General features: G+C 41.7%; 1 protein-coding gene across 2 annotated transcripts in view; it reads right to left on the bottom strand.

Annotated features, from left to right (window-relative positions):
- Positions 1-21348, bottom strand: part of LOC137972174 (streptococcal hemagglutinin-like) — a 31769-nt gene that overhangs the window by 8154 nt on the left and 2267 nt on the right. The window contains exons 2-11 of one of the 2 annotated variants that reach the window (XM_068819020.1): positions 19227-19397; positions 14287-18821; positions 11702-11854; positions 10750-10941; positions 9343-9489; positions 8481-8687; positions 7124-7282; positions 3608-3841; positions 1328-1536; positions 261-525 (exon numbers count right to left, since the gene is read on the bottom strand). In XM_068819020.1, coding sequence (XP_068675121.1) covers positions 261-525; positions 1328-1536; positions 3608-3841; positions 7124-7282; positions 8481-8687; positions 9343-9489; positions 10750-10941; positions 11702-11854; positions 14287-18821; positions 19227-19397 — 6272 coding nt within the window. Of the gene's footprint in view, positions 1-260; positions 526-1327; positions 1537-3607; positions 3842-7123; positions 7283-8480; positions 8688-9342; positions 9490-10749; positions 10942-11701; positions 11855-14286; positions 19398-21348 lie in introns of both variants that reach the window. The other variant, XM_068819019.1, reaches the window with a different exon arrangement.

The following is a 21348-nucleotide window of genomic DNA, read 5'->3' as shown; positions in this document are numbered from 1 at the left end:
TCACTGAAACATATGATACAGTAAATTGTATCGTTTTTGTGCAAAGAACCCCCCAAACGTATTGCATTATGGGCTGGGGGAATAGCGAATCAAAGAGATGTTTGGTTACAATCATTGATTTATGATGCAGTGTGCAATAATAAAAAACCGCCATTTTAATGAGTTTTAGTAAAATGATGACGCAGTACGTATTTACTTTTTTAAACTGTTTTCCCCTGCAGAATGTCCCAAAACGAACATCAGTGTTCATATTTGGTTACCTGTGCCGGCGGCGCAACACTCTCAGCTTCAGTCTCAGATAGTTCACCGGAAACCTCGCTTTCCTCTTCGATCTCGTCTTCTGAGAGCTCCTGGCGCACCTGTGGTTCTTGGGTCCTCTGTGCCGGGGCAGGAGGTCTCTTGGCTGCTGAAAGTGGTCTAGGTGTTGATCTGGATCTTATCAATACCTCTGCACTTCCCGTAGGTGTCACAGATTCTTCGCTTTCAGTAACTTCCTCTTCCTCTTCTTCGTAAACGGGATTTGACCTGCCCAGGAATAAAAATCGATATGCTAGTAAATAAAGGTTAATAATTGAGGTAACATCAAATGTTAAGAAAAATGGTGGCTTGTAAATGTAAGTCACTTAAAAGAACTCCCTCTGAGATAAGTCACGCCGACATACATTACTCTCAGCAAACAATATGTGGGTTTGTTGTCCGCACGAATTTTATCGAGAAGTGTTGCAGGACAGGGCCTACCGTTTATCTTCAAAATGCGAGAAGCCTTCAAAGTGCAGCCATTTGTATATGTCATCTTAGAGGCTGTTTACAAGAGAAAACTCGAACCGGCGCGAGTTACATGATCTTTACATGATGCCTACTTCATTTCATATCGTGTTTGCATGAGGACACACTTGACGTTGATTAATACATGCCATTTTGGATCGTGGAAATTCACGCATGCGCTACCCATTCCAATCCATTCAGAGGTCAAGTTCATACCGAAACGAGTGGTTGTTCCTCGTTTACATGACACTGTTGCGGGATTTCTTACCGGAATGAAATTCTCGCTCCGGTACAGAAACCGGGGTGAACTAGCGCCGACATGACTCGTTCCGGTATGACACTTTCTGGTGGTTTCATGTAAATGAATGCAGAGCCACAAGAGGAACCCGGAGTGAACTTGCTCCGTGACTTAAGTCACCCCGGTGTCATGTAAACACCCCCCCCCCCCCCCCACTTGTCACTCATTTTAAGACATGGTGCGTAAGGTGTTTGATCCCGCGTCCGTGACGCCCCACACTAAAGCCCAGCTTAACCGATTTATGAGATAATTTTATTATCTTACCGTCGTAAAGATTCTGTGGTTGGTGGTGATTGTATTGGAGGCTTCCCTACTTTTCTTCGCAGAGAAGTCTCGCGTCCTCGCTTGGTTGGCTTCTCCGTTTCTTCTTCATCATCACGACGGGACATGAACGATGTTGTTGTTTTCATCGATTTCCCAGATACTTCCGGCTCTGTGTGGCGCGATACATCAAACCCATGAACGGGTGGATTCTAAACAAATGAAAACAATAAACAAAGCTTGATATAATTGAACGCTGACTGTAACAAAGTTTTAAAACCCAAGATCCATTTGCAACTAAGTTGAAAATGAAATTCACGGTACTCCGTACAGATGTCACAAAGTGTCCCCTTCAGAATTTTATTCATTACTGTTTGGTCAAGGATTTGGTTGGGGCAAGAGCGGATGAGGTAAGAAACGGATCCCCATTTCCCGCCCTGTCATAGTGTAATCTATTTTTAAAGTTTCGCAAAGCCATTTTAAGTTCTCGTTCCCAATGCCACGCATATTTATAATTTCATTACGTCATTAAAACTGGCCAATCAGGTGCCTCTCTAAAAAAAGCTGGGTAGCTAAAATGAGATTTTCAAAAACTATCATAGGAAGAGGCCCATGTAAGGGGAATCCGATCTCTTACCTCATCCTCTCTTAGTTTGGGTTAGAAATACACATGCGTAGATCTCAATAAGCTGATGTGATGGAGCGGACAGGCCACTCACCCACCCCTTGACTCCACTGGGATTAATAATAGAAAGCCACAACATAATTTTCCCTCCGAAAGTGGCAAACGTCACGACTTGTTCGGCATTAAACCGATTTTCGGGTTGAAATTTTCACAAATTTAAAATCTCGGTCGCTATGATTTTCAAGACAACTCTATTACATGTCCCTATGTTTTTTCTTAAAACTCCTGAAGGCGTCAATTTTATGCAGATATGTCCTGAAAATCACGTAATTAGATGCTTGCCAATTTGATAAGCATCACGAAAATGTCCTCTTGCTACCCAATCTCGACCACAAAGCTCCTCTCTTGACTGCTGCAGAGAAGAGCTCTGGGGAACCCTGAAACAAAGTGTCTTCTCATTGGTTTTCGCGAACAACAATCAAAAGAGTCTCTAATAGGTGCATTCATGTTAGCACGAGGAGTGAGCAGGCGCCGTAAGGTTCAAACAGGAATGTTTGGCTATGAGAATCCCACAACACAAGTTCTCCGACATAGAGTTTCCCAGAGCCTTGGGTTGATCTGGGGATCTGGGGACAAGAAATGATTGCTACCCAACTTAAACATCACTCGTGTCCAGTAATACTCTGCTCATCAAGGAAAGATTATCAGCCGCCTTTACACTAACTTAGATGTAACGTTAACCCCAACACTTAGCTTATTGTTTTAACCCTTTGGCTACTAGGGATTTGGCCGAAAAACACGTTTTGAAGCTAGTTGAGGGGTTTTTTGGTCACTGTCGTGCTGTTTAAGAGCTAAATCTCCCTACAAGCCCGTTCCCAGGTTGTACACTCCGCGGCCTTTTCAACCAGGTGCAAAATAAGCGCTTGCAAAGTTCGGGCATGCGCAGAAAACAAAGTAGCACAACACTTTCGACTTTCACTTTTCGCTTTCTCTCCTTCCCTCTCTTTTCGCTTTCTTTGCCTCATTTTTTTTTTTGAACTTGCTGGGCATTTGGTAGGCTTTATTTTGGTGGGAAGAGTTTCTGAGAAACCTTTCATCATCTTAGAATTAGGTGCTCACAAAGGTAGGTGGGTAATGGAGCAAGCTTTTCATGGAGATTTTCAGGTCAGTGTTACATGTTTTTTTGGCCGTTTCTCCAGTTTCCTTGACTCAATTGTGCTCATTCTGGTATAGTTTGAAAGATCTCTTCTCCCTGCACAAGTTAGTGAACAAAGCTGTTCCTGACCGTTAAAAGTGATGACGTCTCAAGGGGTAGATGGGACCGTGGATAAAGGTGGACGTATTTGGCCAGATAGTAATCAAAGGGTTAAACAGGTAGCAAAATACTTGGATTTGACGGGACACTTCAGGTCAAATTTCAAAATTGGGCGTGCATTTAATTACGTGCATTTCCGGTCATAAGTGACTTTATGAAAGATATAGTGGATGATATTACATGGCCGCGCGGAGATACGAAATTACTCCTTACCAACGCTGTGCAACAGCTGCTTTAGAAACTCAGTTCCGGTTACTTAAACAGATCTTAGCCCGTTCTTAGTGAACTCTTTCACGAATGAACTCACTTTCCTATCCCCCCTCTTCTGCTCAACAATCCTTACCCTTGTCCTGTTAGTCTCCAACATCTGTATAGTGTCCGGCACTACTTTTGCCTTTGGCGCGCCCTTTTTCCAGCGCCAACACACGAGCAGAATAATCACGATAATAAGCAATATTGGACCGATAACCGCTGGAATAATCCACCACATGATGGGGGTTGCAGCCACGGTGGAAACAACTTGGGTGCCTATAGTTGACATGGTTGGAGAAACCGCTACTTTTGGTGCAGTGAGAACCTGGATAATGAAGGGGAAAAAAAGCAATTGATTTAACAAAAGAAGCATAATTTGTATTAAGGACGGTGCCTACTATTGTTATTGCGCATACGTTCTGCGCATCTCAAGATACTCGCGTTTCCTATCGGTGATGCTCACTAATACAGGGATATTTTTGCGCGGTTTAAAACTATCCGGAGAAAGTAGATCTTAGTAAGTAGTCTTAGTATCCAAAAAGAAAATTGGGGGCAACCATGCATTTTTCAAAGATAATTAAGCTTCAATTTAAGAAAGAATGCCATACATGGCTTGTATTTTAAAGCTTTTTACAAATATTGTTCAAGGATTATCTTTGAAAAATGCGTGGTTACCCCAAATTTTCTTTTTTGCTTTCAATAACACTTGTTAAGGTCCACATTTCCCGCATAGTCATAAACCGGGGAAAAATTAGCTTTGAACTAGTAGGCACCGTCCTTGATTTAACAAAGGAAGCACAATTTGCATTAAGCTGTTTTCAGCCCGTACTATACGTTCCTTAAAAGTAGAATAAGTGACATGCTAATTTGATGAGGAAGAAAACAGGAAGACCTAGAAAAACTATCGGATCAAGGTCGAGAACCAGCACAAACTCAGCTTCCCTGAGGTAACAACCAGGACATGAATCCTACCCTCACTGGTAGGAGGTAAGTGCTTTACCCACCATCCCCTCGCTGCTTCAGTAAGTTTGTAGAACAAGATATTTCCATCCAGATGTCAGAGCCCTGAAGCAAGAACGACGGCGGCGCCTGTGAGATTCACGTGAAAATTTCAGGTGTCAATAAGAGACAGTAGACCTTATTCACGATAGCCACCATGTTGCATTTGCCTTTATCATGCAAATTTGCTACACACTTCTGAGGGGGCAAACAACACAAGTTCGAGAGGTCATAACGAACATCTTAGCCACACAGATGATTTGTTTCACGGTCATTGAATGTTTATCACCTAAGTAGTATAATAGAATGATTACACAAGTTACTTCGATGTTTTTTTAGTGAAAAATGAGCAGATAACGAAGTAGAAAGTCAAAATGTCGGAGGCAATCAAAAGATATAAAATTATTATAAAAGGTACTTAATTCTAAATACTAAAATGGACTTTTTGCAATGTTATTTCAATATTTCGTCTAGCCGATTTTCCGCAATTTGCCATTTTTCCAATGTTTGCCCCCCAGCATAACACATGGCTAATTTGCATGACAATTTGAAAACCAACATGGCGGCTATCGTGAATAAGGGCTATTGCTTGAAATTGTCCAGGTAAGTGGGAGGATTACTTTGCTATTTCCTTTCTAACCCGCAACTGGAGGCAGTGTGGCCCAGTGGTTAGGGCGCTTGCCTTGAGATCCGGAGATCCCTGGTTCAAGACCCGCTCTGACTACTCAATGAATTTGTTCCTGGTAGTCCCTGGTTCAACTTCCCAGCTGCACTTGTAAATAGCCAACTGGTTTGCCTCCGGCCAGTTGGGATTCTTAACAGTTGTTGTTGTTGTGTTCTGTTGTTTCGTTGATTGTTTCATTGGCCCTGAAAAGCCCCTATGGGGAGCGATCAATTAAGCATGTATTGTATTGTATAGCTCAAATACATGTAATTATTTCATTCATCGAGTCCTTTCAGGGGAACACATGAGCCCAAAAAATTGACGTGTTCACAACTCAGTGGCTTTATAGCTCATTGCACCGGCATCACAGAGGTCATTGGTTCGAATCCTGTTGAAGCCAAGTGTCTGTAAGAGACAATTGCTTAAATTGTTCGGATAAGTACGATGATCATTTCACTCTTTCGTATAACCTCGTGTTGTTGTCGTCACTTCGCGATTGTTCCAAGTCGTTCGGCCATAGTTAATCTAGGGACTGGTTATGAAACCCTGGGAATTTCAAAAGCAGGAACAATACAGTCGCAATCAGATGTTGAACCGACCGTGACCCTGCACAATCTTTTGTTTTTGGTTCGCAAGTTAATTTCGAAGAAATTAGTCGAAGCTTTTGATTGGTTATCCTGCCGAAAAAAGCGTGGTTTTGTCAGGTTTTGTGCAGGGTCAAGGCCAAAAAAGCGAACAAAAACATGAAACAAAGAAACTTGTCGAGTTTCATAACCACCCTACATCTATTAACTATGGTTCGGCATAGAGATAGCCTGCAGTGCAGGCGTATTTTGGGCGCCCGAGTGCAATTTTCGTATTAGGCCACCATCTTTATTAGATTTGGTAACTGTGGAAGATTGGGGCGAGGAAATATTTGCTGAGGGAGTAGGCGCCCCACCCCCAACTGCACCAACCCTCTCCCGGTCAAGCATCTAATCACAATCTAAGATGGCGGCATCGAAAACCTGATTTATCTAGCGTTCCGCGCCAAAATAACGCCTGCACTGCAGGCTAGCATAGAGAGTGTGTACAAACTTTCCAGGAATAAAGTACGAACGAAAGATGCATATGTTAGGAGAGAAAATTGAGAATCTATCATCGGCTGCAGACGTCCTTCACATAAACTCGAATTTGGTCATTTCACGTCGTTGTCAGGACGAAAATGGCAAAAAAGATAAGCCAAAATGTCAAACGCACGCGTAGGGTGTTCAGAACTCCTGTTTTTGCTTACCAAACCTAATGTTTGTGGCGTTCATGTAGACTTAGCCGTCGTTCTTGCTGAGGCTCCCTATTAACCCCGCCTCAACTGTCTTAATCTGTGGTCACTGATAATTGTGTATTATCTGCTGTTTTCTTTTCCGAAGTTTACAGGGTTCGTGCGGGAGTATTCAAGGAGTTTTCAAGAACCAGAAATTGAGTTTTCAAGGAGTGTTTGTAAGGAGATTTCCATGCCATACATAGTGTTTCAGTGTTTTCTTTGCTGAAAAAGCCTACATTGATATTCTTTCCCACATCCTGACAGTTAAGTGCATGCACGGGCATTTTAATTTTTGCATTAACCTTTCCCCAATAGTCAATTTGCTCAATTTTTGAGATGTCTTGTCTTTAACTAAGTGTGATCTTCATTTTCTCTTGGCATGATGCAATCTCTACAGCTTTCACCTTAGCTTAAATTTAAGGAGTTTTCAAGCAGTTTCCCACAAAACCTTTTTTTTCAAGGGCTTTTCAAGCACCCTTGAAGTCCACAATTAAATTCCAGGGCTCTTCAAGCTCTTCAAGGAGTAGCACGAACCCTGCTTTACATCCGGCGAAATCACTTAGAAAAGAATGACAATGAGTGATATATTCCACCAGACAAAACCGTGGGTGAGGATGCCGAAGGAGAGTCCCCTAAACACTTACCGCGTAAGGTGTTGTAAATGTCGTCATCTGGCCTGTTGACAGCCGATTAAGCACCGATGTAACGTAGCTACCGTTTGCCACAGCGCCGGAATCGAACACAAAAAACGTCACATCCGCCTCCGAAGCATCTGTTTTATTTCGTCTAACAATGTCCACAATCTGTGAGGGATGACAAATTAAAGATTGTTGATAAGCAGCGCGATAAAGTTGACCACAGAGCAAGAACTGTGTTTCGGAGAAAGAGCGAGAGAGAGAGACGCCAATCGGGCATTTGGAATATGTGACTTACAGTTAAGTTGCCTTGTATAGGAAATTGCACGAACTCGGAATTAATGAGTAAGAGTGACGTTTTGAAAGGTCTTTTCACTCCCATTTTAGAATCTTTCAAAACACCACGAGTACATATCAAATCCGCATTGTACGACAAGATCGTTAAATTGCGTCTATGACACGCTCAAGAAAATTTTTACGATCGCTTGTCGAGGAAAGATTAGCCTGCGAACGTAGGCGTATTTCCGGCGGTCGTTTGTTGCGTTTAGTTAGGAAAACCGAACAGTCATCTACGAAAACGTTCATGCAGGTTTGAGTACTCTTGATGTATCATCACTTGAATATTGCTTTCCTTAAAATTAGCACAACTACTGTCGACCGTAACCTTGGCTTTTACATGACGTCATGATCGCCATGTTGTTTTCCCCCGTTTAAACAAACGGCGTCCCAAACTAATCAAGTGACTGAAATCAAGAAGTTGTTTTGATCGTGCCGCTCTTAATCGTACGCGCGGGGTTGTCATGGTAACTTTTTTGGGACTCTAAAGATTATAATTTGAGACTGATTGCAAGACTTCCGTGTAGAGCATTTATCAATACGGGAAGGAAAATCGCTTGATCACACAGGAGATTTAAGGTGGCGTGACGATTGAGGCACTGTTACTCATCAGCAATTTTCAAAGAGTTCATGTGAGCCATGTCACGCGTCTAATGGCATAAATGCGTTTCTTCATTAGAGTGGCTTTAAATTGAGTGTCGAAAGTAATTAGCGAATTGCTTTGGTTTCTGATTACTTCACTCATTGATTGGTTCAAAGTTCGCGCGCAACTTTTTCAACCAATCAGAAGTGAAACCAAAACCAATCATGGCTCGCGCGTGCACATTTTCCCGCGCTTTGTGTCGGCTACATGCAATTACTTCGAGTTTTGATTGGTTTACTGGATTGTCTCCGTCGTTTTGGATAGGCCAAAGTAATTACTTTGGTTTTGGTCTTACGGCACTCAATTGAAAATCCCTCTAACAGTTACTGTGAACCAAATATTAGATGCCAAAGGGTTTTTGAGTTCTGTGCTTAAAAGTTGCATTACCGTAACGCTGGTACTCCCACTTCTTCTCTTCCTTCGAGTGCTCCGTCTTCCTCTCGCCTCCTCGTACAGTAAGGTAAGTTTATTGGCCAGTACAGTTCTAAATGAGGCATCTTGTAAATCCTGGCTCTCAACAATGCTGATACCTATGACCACATGGTCAGATTCTGAGGCCGTAAGGGAGTCTGGGATGTACACTGGAACCAAGACCTGGGAAAGGAAGGAAAGGAAAGGAATTTCATTTAAGAGTCTAGTCGTTCTAGCGCTGGAGCACTAATTGGGGACACTGTCAACTGAAATTAGCAATTAAAGGAAATCAAGTCAAATGTTGGTTTTTGAGGAGAGGGGAAAACCGGAGTACCCAGAGAAAAACCTCTCGGTGCAGAGTAGAGAACCAACAACCTCAACCCACATATTTACCTGATTAGAGTGTAATGTGAAGAGCTAGTTTTGTACCCCATATGAACCATGTGAGCGTTAGCCCTACTAATGGAAATGGGCCCACACGAAGACAGAGAAAACTTCTGACCAGGGTGAGAATTGAACCCACGACCTTCGGGTTTGATCACCGCTGCTCTACCGACTGAGCTACAAGGTCAGACGGGAGGAGGCCGTGGGAACTGAAGAATTAAAGTCACGGCAATGAACATGTACAAGTACAAGGAAGGGTTACGTTTTTGAAAACGTTAGCAACAAACGTTACCCACATACGACGCCGATTCTGGGAATCGAACCCCGGGCCACATTGGTAGGAAGCCACTGCGCTCACTACTGGGCCATCCCTGCACCCCAAAATTTGATACACAACGAAATTAATGTGCGCCTGAGTTACTTCATGTAATCAAAGTTGATCGAGATTTATTACCTGAACTCGCAGTTGTGCTGTCAAAAGGTTCACATTAGAAACTTTGAAGGTCTCTACGACAACGGTACCATTGATTTTTTCTCCTCCCACTGTGATCACAAATTCCAGGTAAGCTCTTTTGTTGGGTTCGTGCACGATGGTGTAGATCTAAAACCAACGGGTGGAGCAAGGTTGAAACAATAAGCAAGAAATTGTAACGGTAGCAGAATGTATAGGTTGGTGAAGACCAATGTTGATTTCTTTACAACACAGCGTTCACGCGAGTAAATTCTCAAGACAACTTGTAGTTTTCTAGCACTCAACGTTGCGATCGCTTCAGACATGAATTGTCTATTTTAATAGCTTCACCTTAGATACTCTAACGAAGTATTCATGGTGTAACTTACGAATGTTAAGCACTGCCCCATATGGGACAGTGAGTGGAAAAACTCTATCATAAAAATCGAAAACAGTTAGCAATACGGTTGCATGCGTCGCAGACGTATTTCCGGTTATCGTTTCTCTGTTACGTTTCGGTTGAGAGAAAAGATAACCGGAAATACGTCTGCAACGCAGGCAATAGAGGCAATAGAGTGTTTACACGTGATGTCACGGCGACCATGTTGGTGTTCCTAAACAATGGAACTGTGACGATGTTGGTGTACCCAACTAAACCTCCGAGAATTGAGCTCTATTATCATGCAAACGATATCTTTTGTTTCGGTGAAAAAAAACACGTTACTGATCACGTGAGTGAAAACACTCTAAGGGGTGGTAAACAATTACTCTTTTCATGAACAGTGCCACTGACGTCGACTGAAAGCTGCATTAGGACGATCTCCAACCAAGTCCTCCGTTGTACGTTGTACGTTGTACTTATTTCTCATTATTTACCTCTGTTTTAGATATAGACTATGTTATTTGTATCTGGTCCGCAGTTAGAAACTGCTGCTGTCACACGAACCAGATGGTTTTTTGTCTGTATTTTTATTGTAGTCATACGTGTACCGGATTCTTTGGAATATTTGTATATTTCTTTACTTCTTATTTGCTACGTTTCCCAATAAAGTTTGAAAAAAAAAAACACCTTTCAACATCAATAGTTGATTTAACGGTTATGGTAATTGTTGCAATGTAGTTGTAATAGTTGATGTAGCAGTTGTAAAAGATGATGTGACAGTAAACACCTCGATAGTTGTGGCATTAGCTAAATCACTCGGCTCTAAGGGATAAATGCTATCAAAAACAGTTTGCAAAAAAGGACAAATCCAGTGGATTGCACTATCCTCCGCATAAATGGGGCGAGAAACAGCCAAACACTGTACACATAGCCATTTTAAAGTACACAATGCGATACAGGCTCTTCCTTGATTATCTCGTTGACAGATTAACTGGTAGATCCTCTGAAACAACAATAACAACACTCACCGTAGCTGTCACAGACGTCGATTCGGGCAGCTCTCTTTTGTCTTTGTAATACGAAGCCAAGTTGGCTTCAAGCCTTTGCTTGTTAGCAGGCAAAGATATGTTACCTCCCGCCGAATTTTGAATGATAACTGACACAAGATAGTCTCTTGAAGGGGCGGATGGTTGAATTAAGGGCTGAGGCATACTGACAACCTATCAAAATTTGTAGGTGTAATAATCATAAATTAGTCTACATGAGTTATATTGAATGAATCCCAGGGATTCGGCGGGCGTTACCAATGGGGGTTTCAGAGAGAGATCTCCGATTATTTGGCTACGCAAAAAATTGAACGAGCAAGGAAATGACAGGGAGAGGGTAGGCTCCCTGGTAACCCTGGTTTCCAGCTGTTGGTGGCTCATTGAGCTGCGCGGGGCTAATCCCCAATCCAAGCGCAACGAGGTGCAGTCTTTCGTTTCAGTCAAGAAGACAAACTGAAGGAATGATCTTTAGAAGGTGGGAGGGGGGGGGAAATTAGGATTTTCAGTTTTGGCCTTTTTTTTACTTTGGGTTTTTGAAACGAAAAACTTCAGTTTTTGCTTTTTAGTATCTATACCGGTTTGTTATTTTTCGGATTTGGTATCCTGTTTGGTGTACGTTCGAAGTTCGACACTTATGTGTGTCAACCGCGTGCACATTCTACGACGTTACTCCCATTTCTCGAGTTGGCCACATAAAGTAGATTTAAGTTCGCATCCACCAGGTACTACCAATGAATTACGGTTTTGAAAAATTGGTTTTGATGGGTTTGCCTACGGTTCTCGATTTTGATCAAAATGTAAAGCGATGTTTCGGTTTTGAACGATTTTTTTATGCGGTTTTGCGGTTTGGTAAATTGTTAAAGAGCCAAATGCACTCCGTTATCTCTACAAAGGGTTGCTTCTCGTAGCCAATCAACGAGCTGTCTCAGTTCACCTCATCTAATTCTAGCAGCCTTGAAAACTGCTCCTTGTTAAGCTTGTTGTAGTTTTGGGTTGCTTGGTCGGCGGGAACAAGTTGGCCATTTTTCGTGACATAAAATGTCACGTTGACGTCCCTTCCGTTAGCCAAACGTTCAATGCTCTGAACCTGCAAAAAGATCGACAATAATTAAAGACCTTCTATTTCTTTTTCTTTTTTTAATTAAATAAGTAGTTTCCTTTGAACAGCTTTAGCTTTTCTTCCAATTCACTTTACAGTCAAACCAAGTGAAGCGTACCCCTCAAGATTGCATTAATGAACTGATTATTTGAAACTTGAACCCGCTAGTCGTTTCAAGAATGCAATAATGAATTGATTATTCGAATATTGAACTCGCTCGTTCGATCCAAGAATACGGCTAACGGGTTCCGTTTCCGAAAAATCGATTCAGTATTGCATTCTAGAAAAGACTAGTAGGTTTGAAACCTACTAGTCGCAACAGTGAATTGATTTTTCGAAAACGGAAGCCGTTAGCGAATTTAGCCGTATTCTTGGATCGAGCGAGCGAGTTCAATATTCGAATAATCAATTCATTATTGCATTCTTGAAACGACTAGCGGGTTCAAGTATTAATAATCACTTCATTAATGTAATCTTAAGGGGTACGCTTCACTTGGTTTGACTGTAACTCTGTAGTTTTCTAACACAAAGTAAAGCCTTACTCACTTCAAATTTGAAGGTTATTAGCAACCAATCGGTTTGAAAGATTCCAGCGTGGAACATCGATTTAATGTGGCTCACATCAGTTTCAACATTTCGGAGGGAATATCTTATTAGAACGATTAACTCTACAAAACTGTTCCACATAAAGACAATTTCATGGTGCCATATGAAACATCAATCATTGATGCACTTATTAATGTAACGTATCGGCTACCGTGGCAACAAGCGAGCCACTAAAAACACCCTGTATCTTGTCTTTAAACGCTCATATCTTAAAAACGAACTCGGTGATAGGTTAAGATGAAACTCTCTGGAGAGGATTCAGAGCCACCGTGAAATTTTCCATTGCGAATGTGGCTATGAATCCACTCCTAAGAATTGTCAGTTTTAACTCGCCACAGTGTGAGCCACCTTACGTGAGGGCCTAGGTCGGTTCTGGTAAATACATAGATCTTATTCGATGGTTTATCATATAATACGAACGGATATTTTTCGAGTTGCGTAGTATTTTTCCGAGCCCGGCAGGGGTGAGGAAAAATACGAGCAATGAGCAAAATGTCCGCAAACAATATGTTAAACCATCGAATAAGAGATTTATTATTCCACTACAAAAAGGTGTTATTTTGCTTCACTTTTATTTGGTAAGAGTGTTTCTAAAAAAATGCATCATCTGTCCTTCAGGGCGCTAATTCGAACGATGTAAACAGCACAGAAAGCCAGCCAAATGTCCGTTATTTGATTGTATAAACGAAAGGACAAGTGACAAGCGATGACAAGCTAAATTCTCAGGATTTGCATTGTGTTGAAAAAAATTTCTTTCATTGAAAAATTCCCGTTCCTTACGTATTTGGTCTGTTCTAAACCGGTCAAACCGGAACACTACAGTGTATTACCGTCACATATTTTGCGCGTTCTCTTGACCAAATATGGTAAAATGGTGTAATAGTGGAATAATAAAGTTCGTTATACCGAAGTTTGGCACTATGGAAGTCCTCTCCATAAATCTTCACTGTACGTTGGGTCCAGGATTTCGTTCGTCATTGTTGTAAAGTGATTTATGAAATCGAGGTTCCAATGTATTATGATTATGATTGACAGATGTCAATTTCAATTGCAGGTGCTTTTTAATGTATGCGAGCGTTTGCATAATTGACGTCATGGCAACCATGTTGGTGTAACAAACGATGATCTAAAAAACACAACTGCATCGAGAATCTATTGTTTGAAGTGAAGCACAACAAGAATGACGGCGGCCTTCTTGTTGAGAACACAATGGGACCTCAACATACGAGTTCAGAGTACGAGGAAAGCAATGTGGCAAAGTTGAAAAAACCACTTCCAAAGTTTTTCCACATAACATTAAAGGTTATACTTTTGGGCCATAACTTCACCGTCTATACAAAGCTTTAGCGCGAGAGTGGCCAAAACAAGATGGCGTCTTGGTCTTCAGTTTTGGCAGGGTAAAAAAATAAGTTGATCGATCCCGTCCTTTTTTGAGACAGTGGTCCCAAAACAAAGCAACGGGAGCCATGTTGGTTTCTGAATAGGGCATCCGAGACTAAAATACGATCTTAAAATGTCCACTCACGCCTGCGTGATTGGAAATCACAGAAAATCAGCACATCAAGGGCTGTGGTCGCAATAAAGTGAAGTAACTGATTATCTCCGAAAAGCTCTTTATGGATGCAAACTCAATGTTCACGGTAATTTGATAAGCAAAATTTTGAAAACAGTAAAAGACCGTATATACCAAGACCGTTCCCGAGACAAGCTTTGATTGAGCTCAGTAGATAAATAAACCTTAAGAGGTAGTGTGACCACGGCCAGTATGCGATCATATTAAGTATAGTAGTTAAAGAACAGCGATCCCAACTTACAGTGGTAGTGACACCAACACTCCGCCTTCGCCTTTTGAATGACACCTCGGCAAGCTCATAAGCATCTGCAAGATTTTTCTCCAGTTCCCCCTTAAACTTCTCTGAAAGAATATCTGTTTCTTGAGGGACAGTCACGGTGGTCTGCAACAGGAAAGAATCTGGAGGCCGCGTTGTTGGAAGAACCACAGAACTGGACATTGCTGGAGAAAGTGTACGTGTAGGAGAAACTTGACTTGTGGGAGCTTGAGAAGACGAGAATACTTCGGTCAATGAAACAGATACCGTTTCTGAAATCTCCGATGAAAAAGCAGAAGGAGGTGATGGAACGCTGGCGGAAAAGGAGCTGAGTGGCATACGAGTGGAAGGAATACCTCTAGAGGCGGTTGAAGTTGAAATGGTGGAGTTGACAGCAAGCGAAATCGTTGAGAAACTTGGCGGTGATGTAGGATCTGCGACTGAAGATTGCATACTCGAGAAAATCACAGAAACGGAGCGTGTACTCGAGATACTCATGCTACTAGTCGGGGACTGCAGAACTACTGAGCTGGAACTGGATAAATCTGAGGGTAAGATTTGAGTAGAAGAGACATTCACTGCTCGAGTGAAGCTTACTGTGACTTGAGGTGTTGGCGTTGAAGACGGCTGAACTAATCTGGTGGTGTAAACAACGTAACAAATTCCAAGACTTGACATGGTCATCAGTGGAGGCCTGTAAACAAAAGAACTTGGTGACGAATTCACAGATGAGGTTGATGAAACATGACGTACACTGCTTTGGATCGCTGATGATAATGGTTGCATCAAAGAAGAATTTGAAACTGTTGTTGTTGGATTGGAATTATCATATGTCGTTGAAAGACGTTTTGACGTCGGCAGAATGGAATCCTGAAGTGTGGCTGGGGCTGAAGAAGCTTTTCGGAACGTCGAGCTTGTATCTACAAAGGATGACCCCGGAGGTGATGATGAAATATGAGAAACTGATCCTACAACCGAGACCACAGACATGGAAGAAGCATGCAACGCTGCTGTAGGTATTGTAGAACTTTCCGTGATGCTTGGTTGAAAAGGAGATGTAGAGACTGATACATTCGACAATTTTAAATCTGTAGTTTGAGTTAAGGTACTACTTTGCAACGGTACGGATGGTTTCAAAACTACGGAAGAAAAGGACATTTCATTGGTGATGCTTGGTTGAAACGGAGATGTAGAGACTGATACATTCGACAATTTTAAATCTGTAGTTTGAGTTAAGGTACTACTTTGCAACGGTACGGATGGTTTCAAAACTACGGAAGAAAAGGACATTTCATTGGTTGCAGCTGTTGGTGACACAATCATCACCGTAGATGAAATTTGTTTGCTTGACATTCCAAATGAACTGTTCGTGAAGACAAAAGAGGAAGAAGCACTCAAAATCGATGATGTGGAAAGCGATGATAAGGTATTAACAACTACTGGTGAGGTCATCATTGTCATTGAGGACTCAGCAATAGTTGACTGAACGATAAGTGGTGAACTAAACACCGTGGATAACGTAATTGAATCACGCGACGATACGGCTGGCACAGGAACGCTGATGTTGAAAAGAGATGAGGTTGATGCCCCAAATGACCGCTCTTTTTCACTTGAAAGAGAAGATCTGTTTACGCCGAATGACGCATGGTAAGACGACATGGAACTCAGCCTTGGAGGTGCGAAAGAGAGTAGCAACTGATTTGAAGTTGATGAGACTCCATCAGTACGGACAAATTGTGATGAAGCTAAGAGCGCAATTTCGTTTGACGACTCTGTTGAGTTTCTATTGACCATATTTGACTGTGAAATACCTGCAATTAGCGTCATGGTCCCCGATGTGACAACTGATTGAGGAATTTCCGCGGTTATCGTTGTCATTCTTTGCTCAAATAAAGACGAAGAATGGTTACCACTCAATACTGTCTGTGTCAATGCTGCTGCCGTCGATTGAGTACTAGCCAAGAGAGTGGAATTGAAATTTCCTGAATGTGAAGAAGACGTAGCCATTGAGGTAACAACTCCTTTCTGTTGCAATGTGGTTGCCATCGACGTTGATCGAGAGATCGTCGATACTGAAAGGCTTTCAGAGGAACTAAGGCTAAAACTGCTCTGAGACACCGGCGTTTCAGTGACCTCCGCAGAACTCACGTGTGACGATGACTCACCCCACTCAGTCATAGCAGGGTGTGAGGCTTCCAGAAGGGTGCCGCTGACACTGTTTCCCTGTGCAGCTCTCTTTCTGCGCCTTTTAGCTGGGGCAGTAAATGATGAAACAGGCACTGATAATGATCGAACACTGTCTATGGTAGAAGGTAAACCAGTTGCATAAGATGAACTCGATAGAGACACTGGAAGGCTACTTGAGATGGACAAAGTCTCTGAATCAGGTGGAAGTAGTTCAGTGGTGCTGGTTTCACTACTCGATAATTCTTGAGTGACTGAAGCTGAATTAGACAGTGATTCAGATGGAGATTGGCCAAATGTGCTAACACTTGCGGTTGTCAACTCTAGAGAGCCCGATGAGGGTGGTGGCAATGAACTCAATGCAGGTTTTTGAGAGGTAGTAAAAGCAGGCAAGCTGGAAACTGTTGAAAAATGGCCCACCATACTGGATGCAGAATTAGAAGGTGCAGGAATGACCATAGATGGGGTGTTTACTTCTGAGCTGAAAGAACTCGACTTCGAGGTTTCCATAGTGGACTCTTTTAAAGCAGTGTTGCTAGTGGTAGCTGCTGAAAAATGGCCCATCATACTGGATGCAGAATTAGGAGATGAAGGAATGACCATTGATGAGGTGTTTACTTCTGAGCTGAAAGAACTCGACTTCGAGGCTTCCATAGTGGACTCTTTTAAAGCAGTGTTGTTAGTGGTAGCACTTGAAAACACTACAAGTTTCCCTGTTGCTGAAGTCTTTGATATCACACTCCCAGATGAAGTGATCGCAATTGAATTTTGCGATTGACGCGCGAACGGACTTGACGTAATTGCAGTGAGAGCTTGGCTACCAACTGATGGTTCAATCACTGTTGTCAATGAAGAGACACCAGTTAAAATGCTTGTTTTAGGTGTTGATGTTAATAAGACAGTTCCCGATAAAAAGACAGATTCTTCGATGCTCTCAGTCTCCATTGTGCTACTATACAACATCAATCGGGAGACGACACTGCCAAGACTTTGGAACGGTATTGGCGAAGTCGACGTGGCGATGGATTTCCTTGTCTGAAAAAGGCTTGAGGATCCAATTGAGGATTCCAAATGAGAGGCGCCAACATTTCTTGGCTTGGTCGATGTGGCCGTGGTGAGATCATGCGTTCCTGATACACTGGGCGTAGCCACAACTGAAAATGATGACGGCATAGGACTGTTTTTCGGAGTTACACTTATTGTAGAAGTATTCAGTGATTCCGACGCAGAAACAGCAACAGTATGAGAAAATAATCTTTCAGTTTGTTGCTGTGATGAATCAAGCTGTACCTGACTCGAAAGTGGTACATGGGATGGCCAAACGGAGGTGACTGTGTTAACAAGCATGTCTGAAGTGACGGCCTCAGTGGTTATTTTCGGTGGAAAAACCTGTGTTTGTGAGACGTCTGGCGTTTCTTCCATACTGCTTCTAGGTGACACCCCTCTTGACTCAGTAAAAGACCCTGGAACATCAGAAGTGACACTTACTGGACTCCGAGCCTCAGTTGCTAGAGTTGTCATGGCAACCGTATGTGTCAGCGTAACTGACGGTAATCTTGAAAAGACATTAGTTATGCTGCCAATGTCCAGGGTCAATTTTGGAGTTGACGCTGCGGCAATGCTATGATTGGCTGATGTTGCAGGAAGCACAGTCTTTTCCACCACATAGTAGATGTAACAAGGGGTAGTATATGATGTGACAATGAACCCCTCCGCTGCGGATGTGTTACTTGATGAGACTCTTGATGATTGGACGATGTTGAGCGATGGGGATGTTGTCGTTGTCGATGAAGCAAGTGCACCAGATAAGCTAGAGGGACTTGTCCCATTATGAGAAACCATGAAACTCAGTGATGATGAAAGTTGAGAAACTGATCCTACAGCCGAGACCATAGACATTGAAGAAGCCAACACTGCTGTAGGTATTGTAAAACTTTCACCGATGTAAGCAGTTACTGACGATCGGATTCCTACAGCTGTAGTGAGAGGAGTCGTAACCGTAGCATTTGTTGACAGGATATCTATAAATGTTGTAACTGAAGGAACAGTCAAACTCGGATGTGGGACTTCACCTGTGGGTGATAGCCCTGGGGTTGAAGCAGTAACATTTGTGTGATTGAAAGCAAGTTGCCCTGAACTCACTATTGCATGTAATGTCTGGCTAGATGCTGCAGTTGAGATATCACTTTGATTTGCAGAAGGTTGCAAGCCACCAGATGAATAAACAGTGCTTGGAAAAACTGGTGACTTTGATGTATATCCGGTTACAGAAGAAGAATCCACAGTTGCCTCACTACGACTTGGTGTCATTGGCTTTCCAGTTTCACTTGCTGAAACTAAAATGGATGCATTTGTAGAAACACTACTGAAACTGCTTTCAGACATATGACCTGAAGATGGTCTTACTGTGACAAATGGTGCAGTCGTCAATAACGGTGAAACTGGTGTCCTAAATATTGATTCACTTGGCTGTTTTGTGATACGACTATAACCAGTTATGTCATTATTACTCTCAGTGTAAAAATATTGACTTTGACTTCTTGATGCTTCTTCTAAACTAGATGACGATGAGTGTAGCATTGATTGACTTGTTTCACTAACTGTTGTTGCCATTGCAAAAGGTGGTATCTTCAATGTATTTGTTTCAGTCACAGAACTACTGGAGTCATTAAGATTTAGAGCTTGAGAAGCTAACAAAGACTCAGTCTGGAAACTATGAGAATAAGTTTGACTTTGTGTACCTAATTCATCATAAGTGCTAATTTGAGCCTTTGAGGACTGGTTAAATGTTGTTGTTACTAAAACTGGAGAAACTGAATTCTCTGTCTCTGTTGTGGCCTTAACAGATGTAAGCATTGAAGGAGCTATGCTGCTTCCTGGTTGTGGAACTGCTGTGGCTGTTGCATAAGACACTGAAGAAAGAAAATTCACATTTAATGTTAATTTCATTGTAAACAGTGAAACAATCCTAATAGCAAGTACAGTACCGCTCAAAAGTAAGTTGCCCGTCTTGTCTCGTTTCTTGCGAGACAAGACTCTCGTCTCAAGAGACAAAACACTAGTCTCTTAAGACAAGATTCCTGTGTCGCAAGAATTACTGATTGGCACATCGAACAGGTGTGCTGGTGGATCCACCAATAAAATACTCCCTTGATAGCCCCAACGAGTGAGCCTGCTCACAGGCTACACATCTAATTAACAAGTACTTTCCTTCATGTTTTCATGTTATTCCTTTTGAACACTACGCTACATACACAGAGATACGTAATACTTAAGATACACAAGACATTAATTTACAAAGAGCCACTTACTGAATAGCCAATATATACAAACGCCAGTCTACAGACTTAAAGGAGAAAGACCATGATGTGCAGTTACCGTAATAATCATGTAGTGACTTATTTGCAGTCGCAATCTCTTTCCTTCATGTTTTCATGTTATTCCTTTTGAACACTACGCTACATACACAGAGATACGTAATACTTAAGATACACAAGACGAATTTACAAAGAGCCACTTACTGAATAGCCAATACATACAAACGCCAGTCTACAGACTTAAAGGAGAAAGACCATGATGTGCAGTTACCGTAATAATCATGTAGTGACTTATTTGCAGTCGCAATCTCTTTAAGAATTTCAATTTTTTCTTGGGTATAAAAAAGAAAGCTCTGGAAATTCAGTTTGTCCCTGTGAAGGCATGTGCAGAAAATAGTTTAGTACTTACCAATACTTTGTCCTGTCATGTGAGCCATGAAGTAATAAAATTGTGGCGTGTGGATAAATTTATCTTTCGCTTGTTTTGTTGTGCCACAATTTTGAGACAAAGACCAAAAACCAGCTTGCTAGCATGCGGTGTAGCATTTGTTCATCGGTGTTGCATAAGTTACATGTAGCATTTTCTATGAGGCCATCACAAGGCCATCAGACATTCTCATGTCTCAAAATAATGCACTTGCTCATTGTTATGGGACAGCAAACCTTTAAAAAAGACTTCATTTGTTTGTTTGTACCTTAGAATTTTTCAAAAGCCGAGATACTCTCAAACAAGCTTGCGAAAAATGGTTATAAAACCTCTGAAAAAAGCATATAAATTAGCTATATCATGTTGCATGTTATTTGCTCTTAAAACGCACTTTTACTAGTGGCAGTTCTTACTGGTAAATTTGCCACATATCACCTTATTTGTACATGCCAGCTTTCAACAAACCTTTTTGTCATGTCATTTTGTTTTCTCGCAATTGGTCCATTTGTTCCAAATGACCTCAAAAGGTTGCTCTGGACTTTTTTCGCTAATCAACAATGACAATATCATTATCGTTAAAATTTAAAAAACGATCTCTGGCTAAAATGATTAAAAACTACGAGCTTTCGACTGCCCGAACTGCAGTCTTCGACAGGTAAAATGAATGATGAGAAATCGATGAGAAAATTTAAATAAAAACGTACATTGCAAAATGATGAGAATGTAGAAAATTTATGAATATTTGTTAAAAAGAATGTTGTATTGTCCAGGTAAAGGGCACGAATTCTTATCTGCGTTAGGTGTCACTGTGGTATGCCACGCTTCTAATGTTTTTCTCGTTCTAAAAGTGCCTTTGTCAATAACTGACGCATTTTCGAAATCAATGGCGTGGTTGTTGGACCAAGCGTGATTAGTAAAAACAACCATGCCATTCATTTTGAAAATGCGTCAGTTATTGACAAAGGCACTTTTAGAACGAGAAAAACATTAGAAGCGTGGCATTATTACCACAGTGACACCTAACGCAGATAACAATTCGTGCCCTTTACCTGGACAATATAACATTCTTTTTAACAAATATTCATAAATTTTCTACATTCTCATCATTTTGCAATGTAC

The sequence above is a fragment of the Montipora foliosa genome, chromosome 9 (genome assembly GCF_036669935.1).
Source record: "Montipora foliosa isolate CH-2021 chromosome 9, ASM3666993v2, whole genome shotgun sequence".
In the NCBI taxonomy this organism is placed as follows: Eukaryota; Metazoa; Cnidaria; class Anthozoa; order Scleractinia; family Acroporidae; genus Montipora; species Montipora foliosa.
The sequence above is the reverse complement of the archived record's forward strand: the minus strand, read 5'-3'. Positions and strand labels throughout refer to the sequence as shown.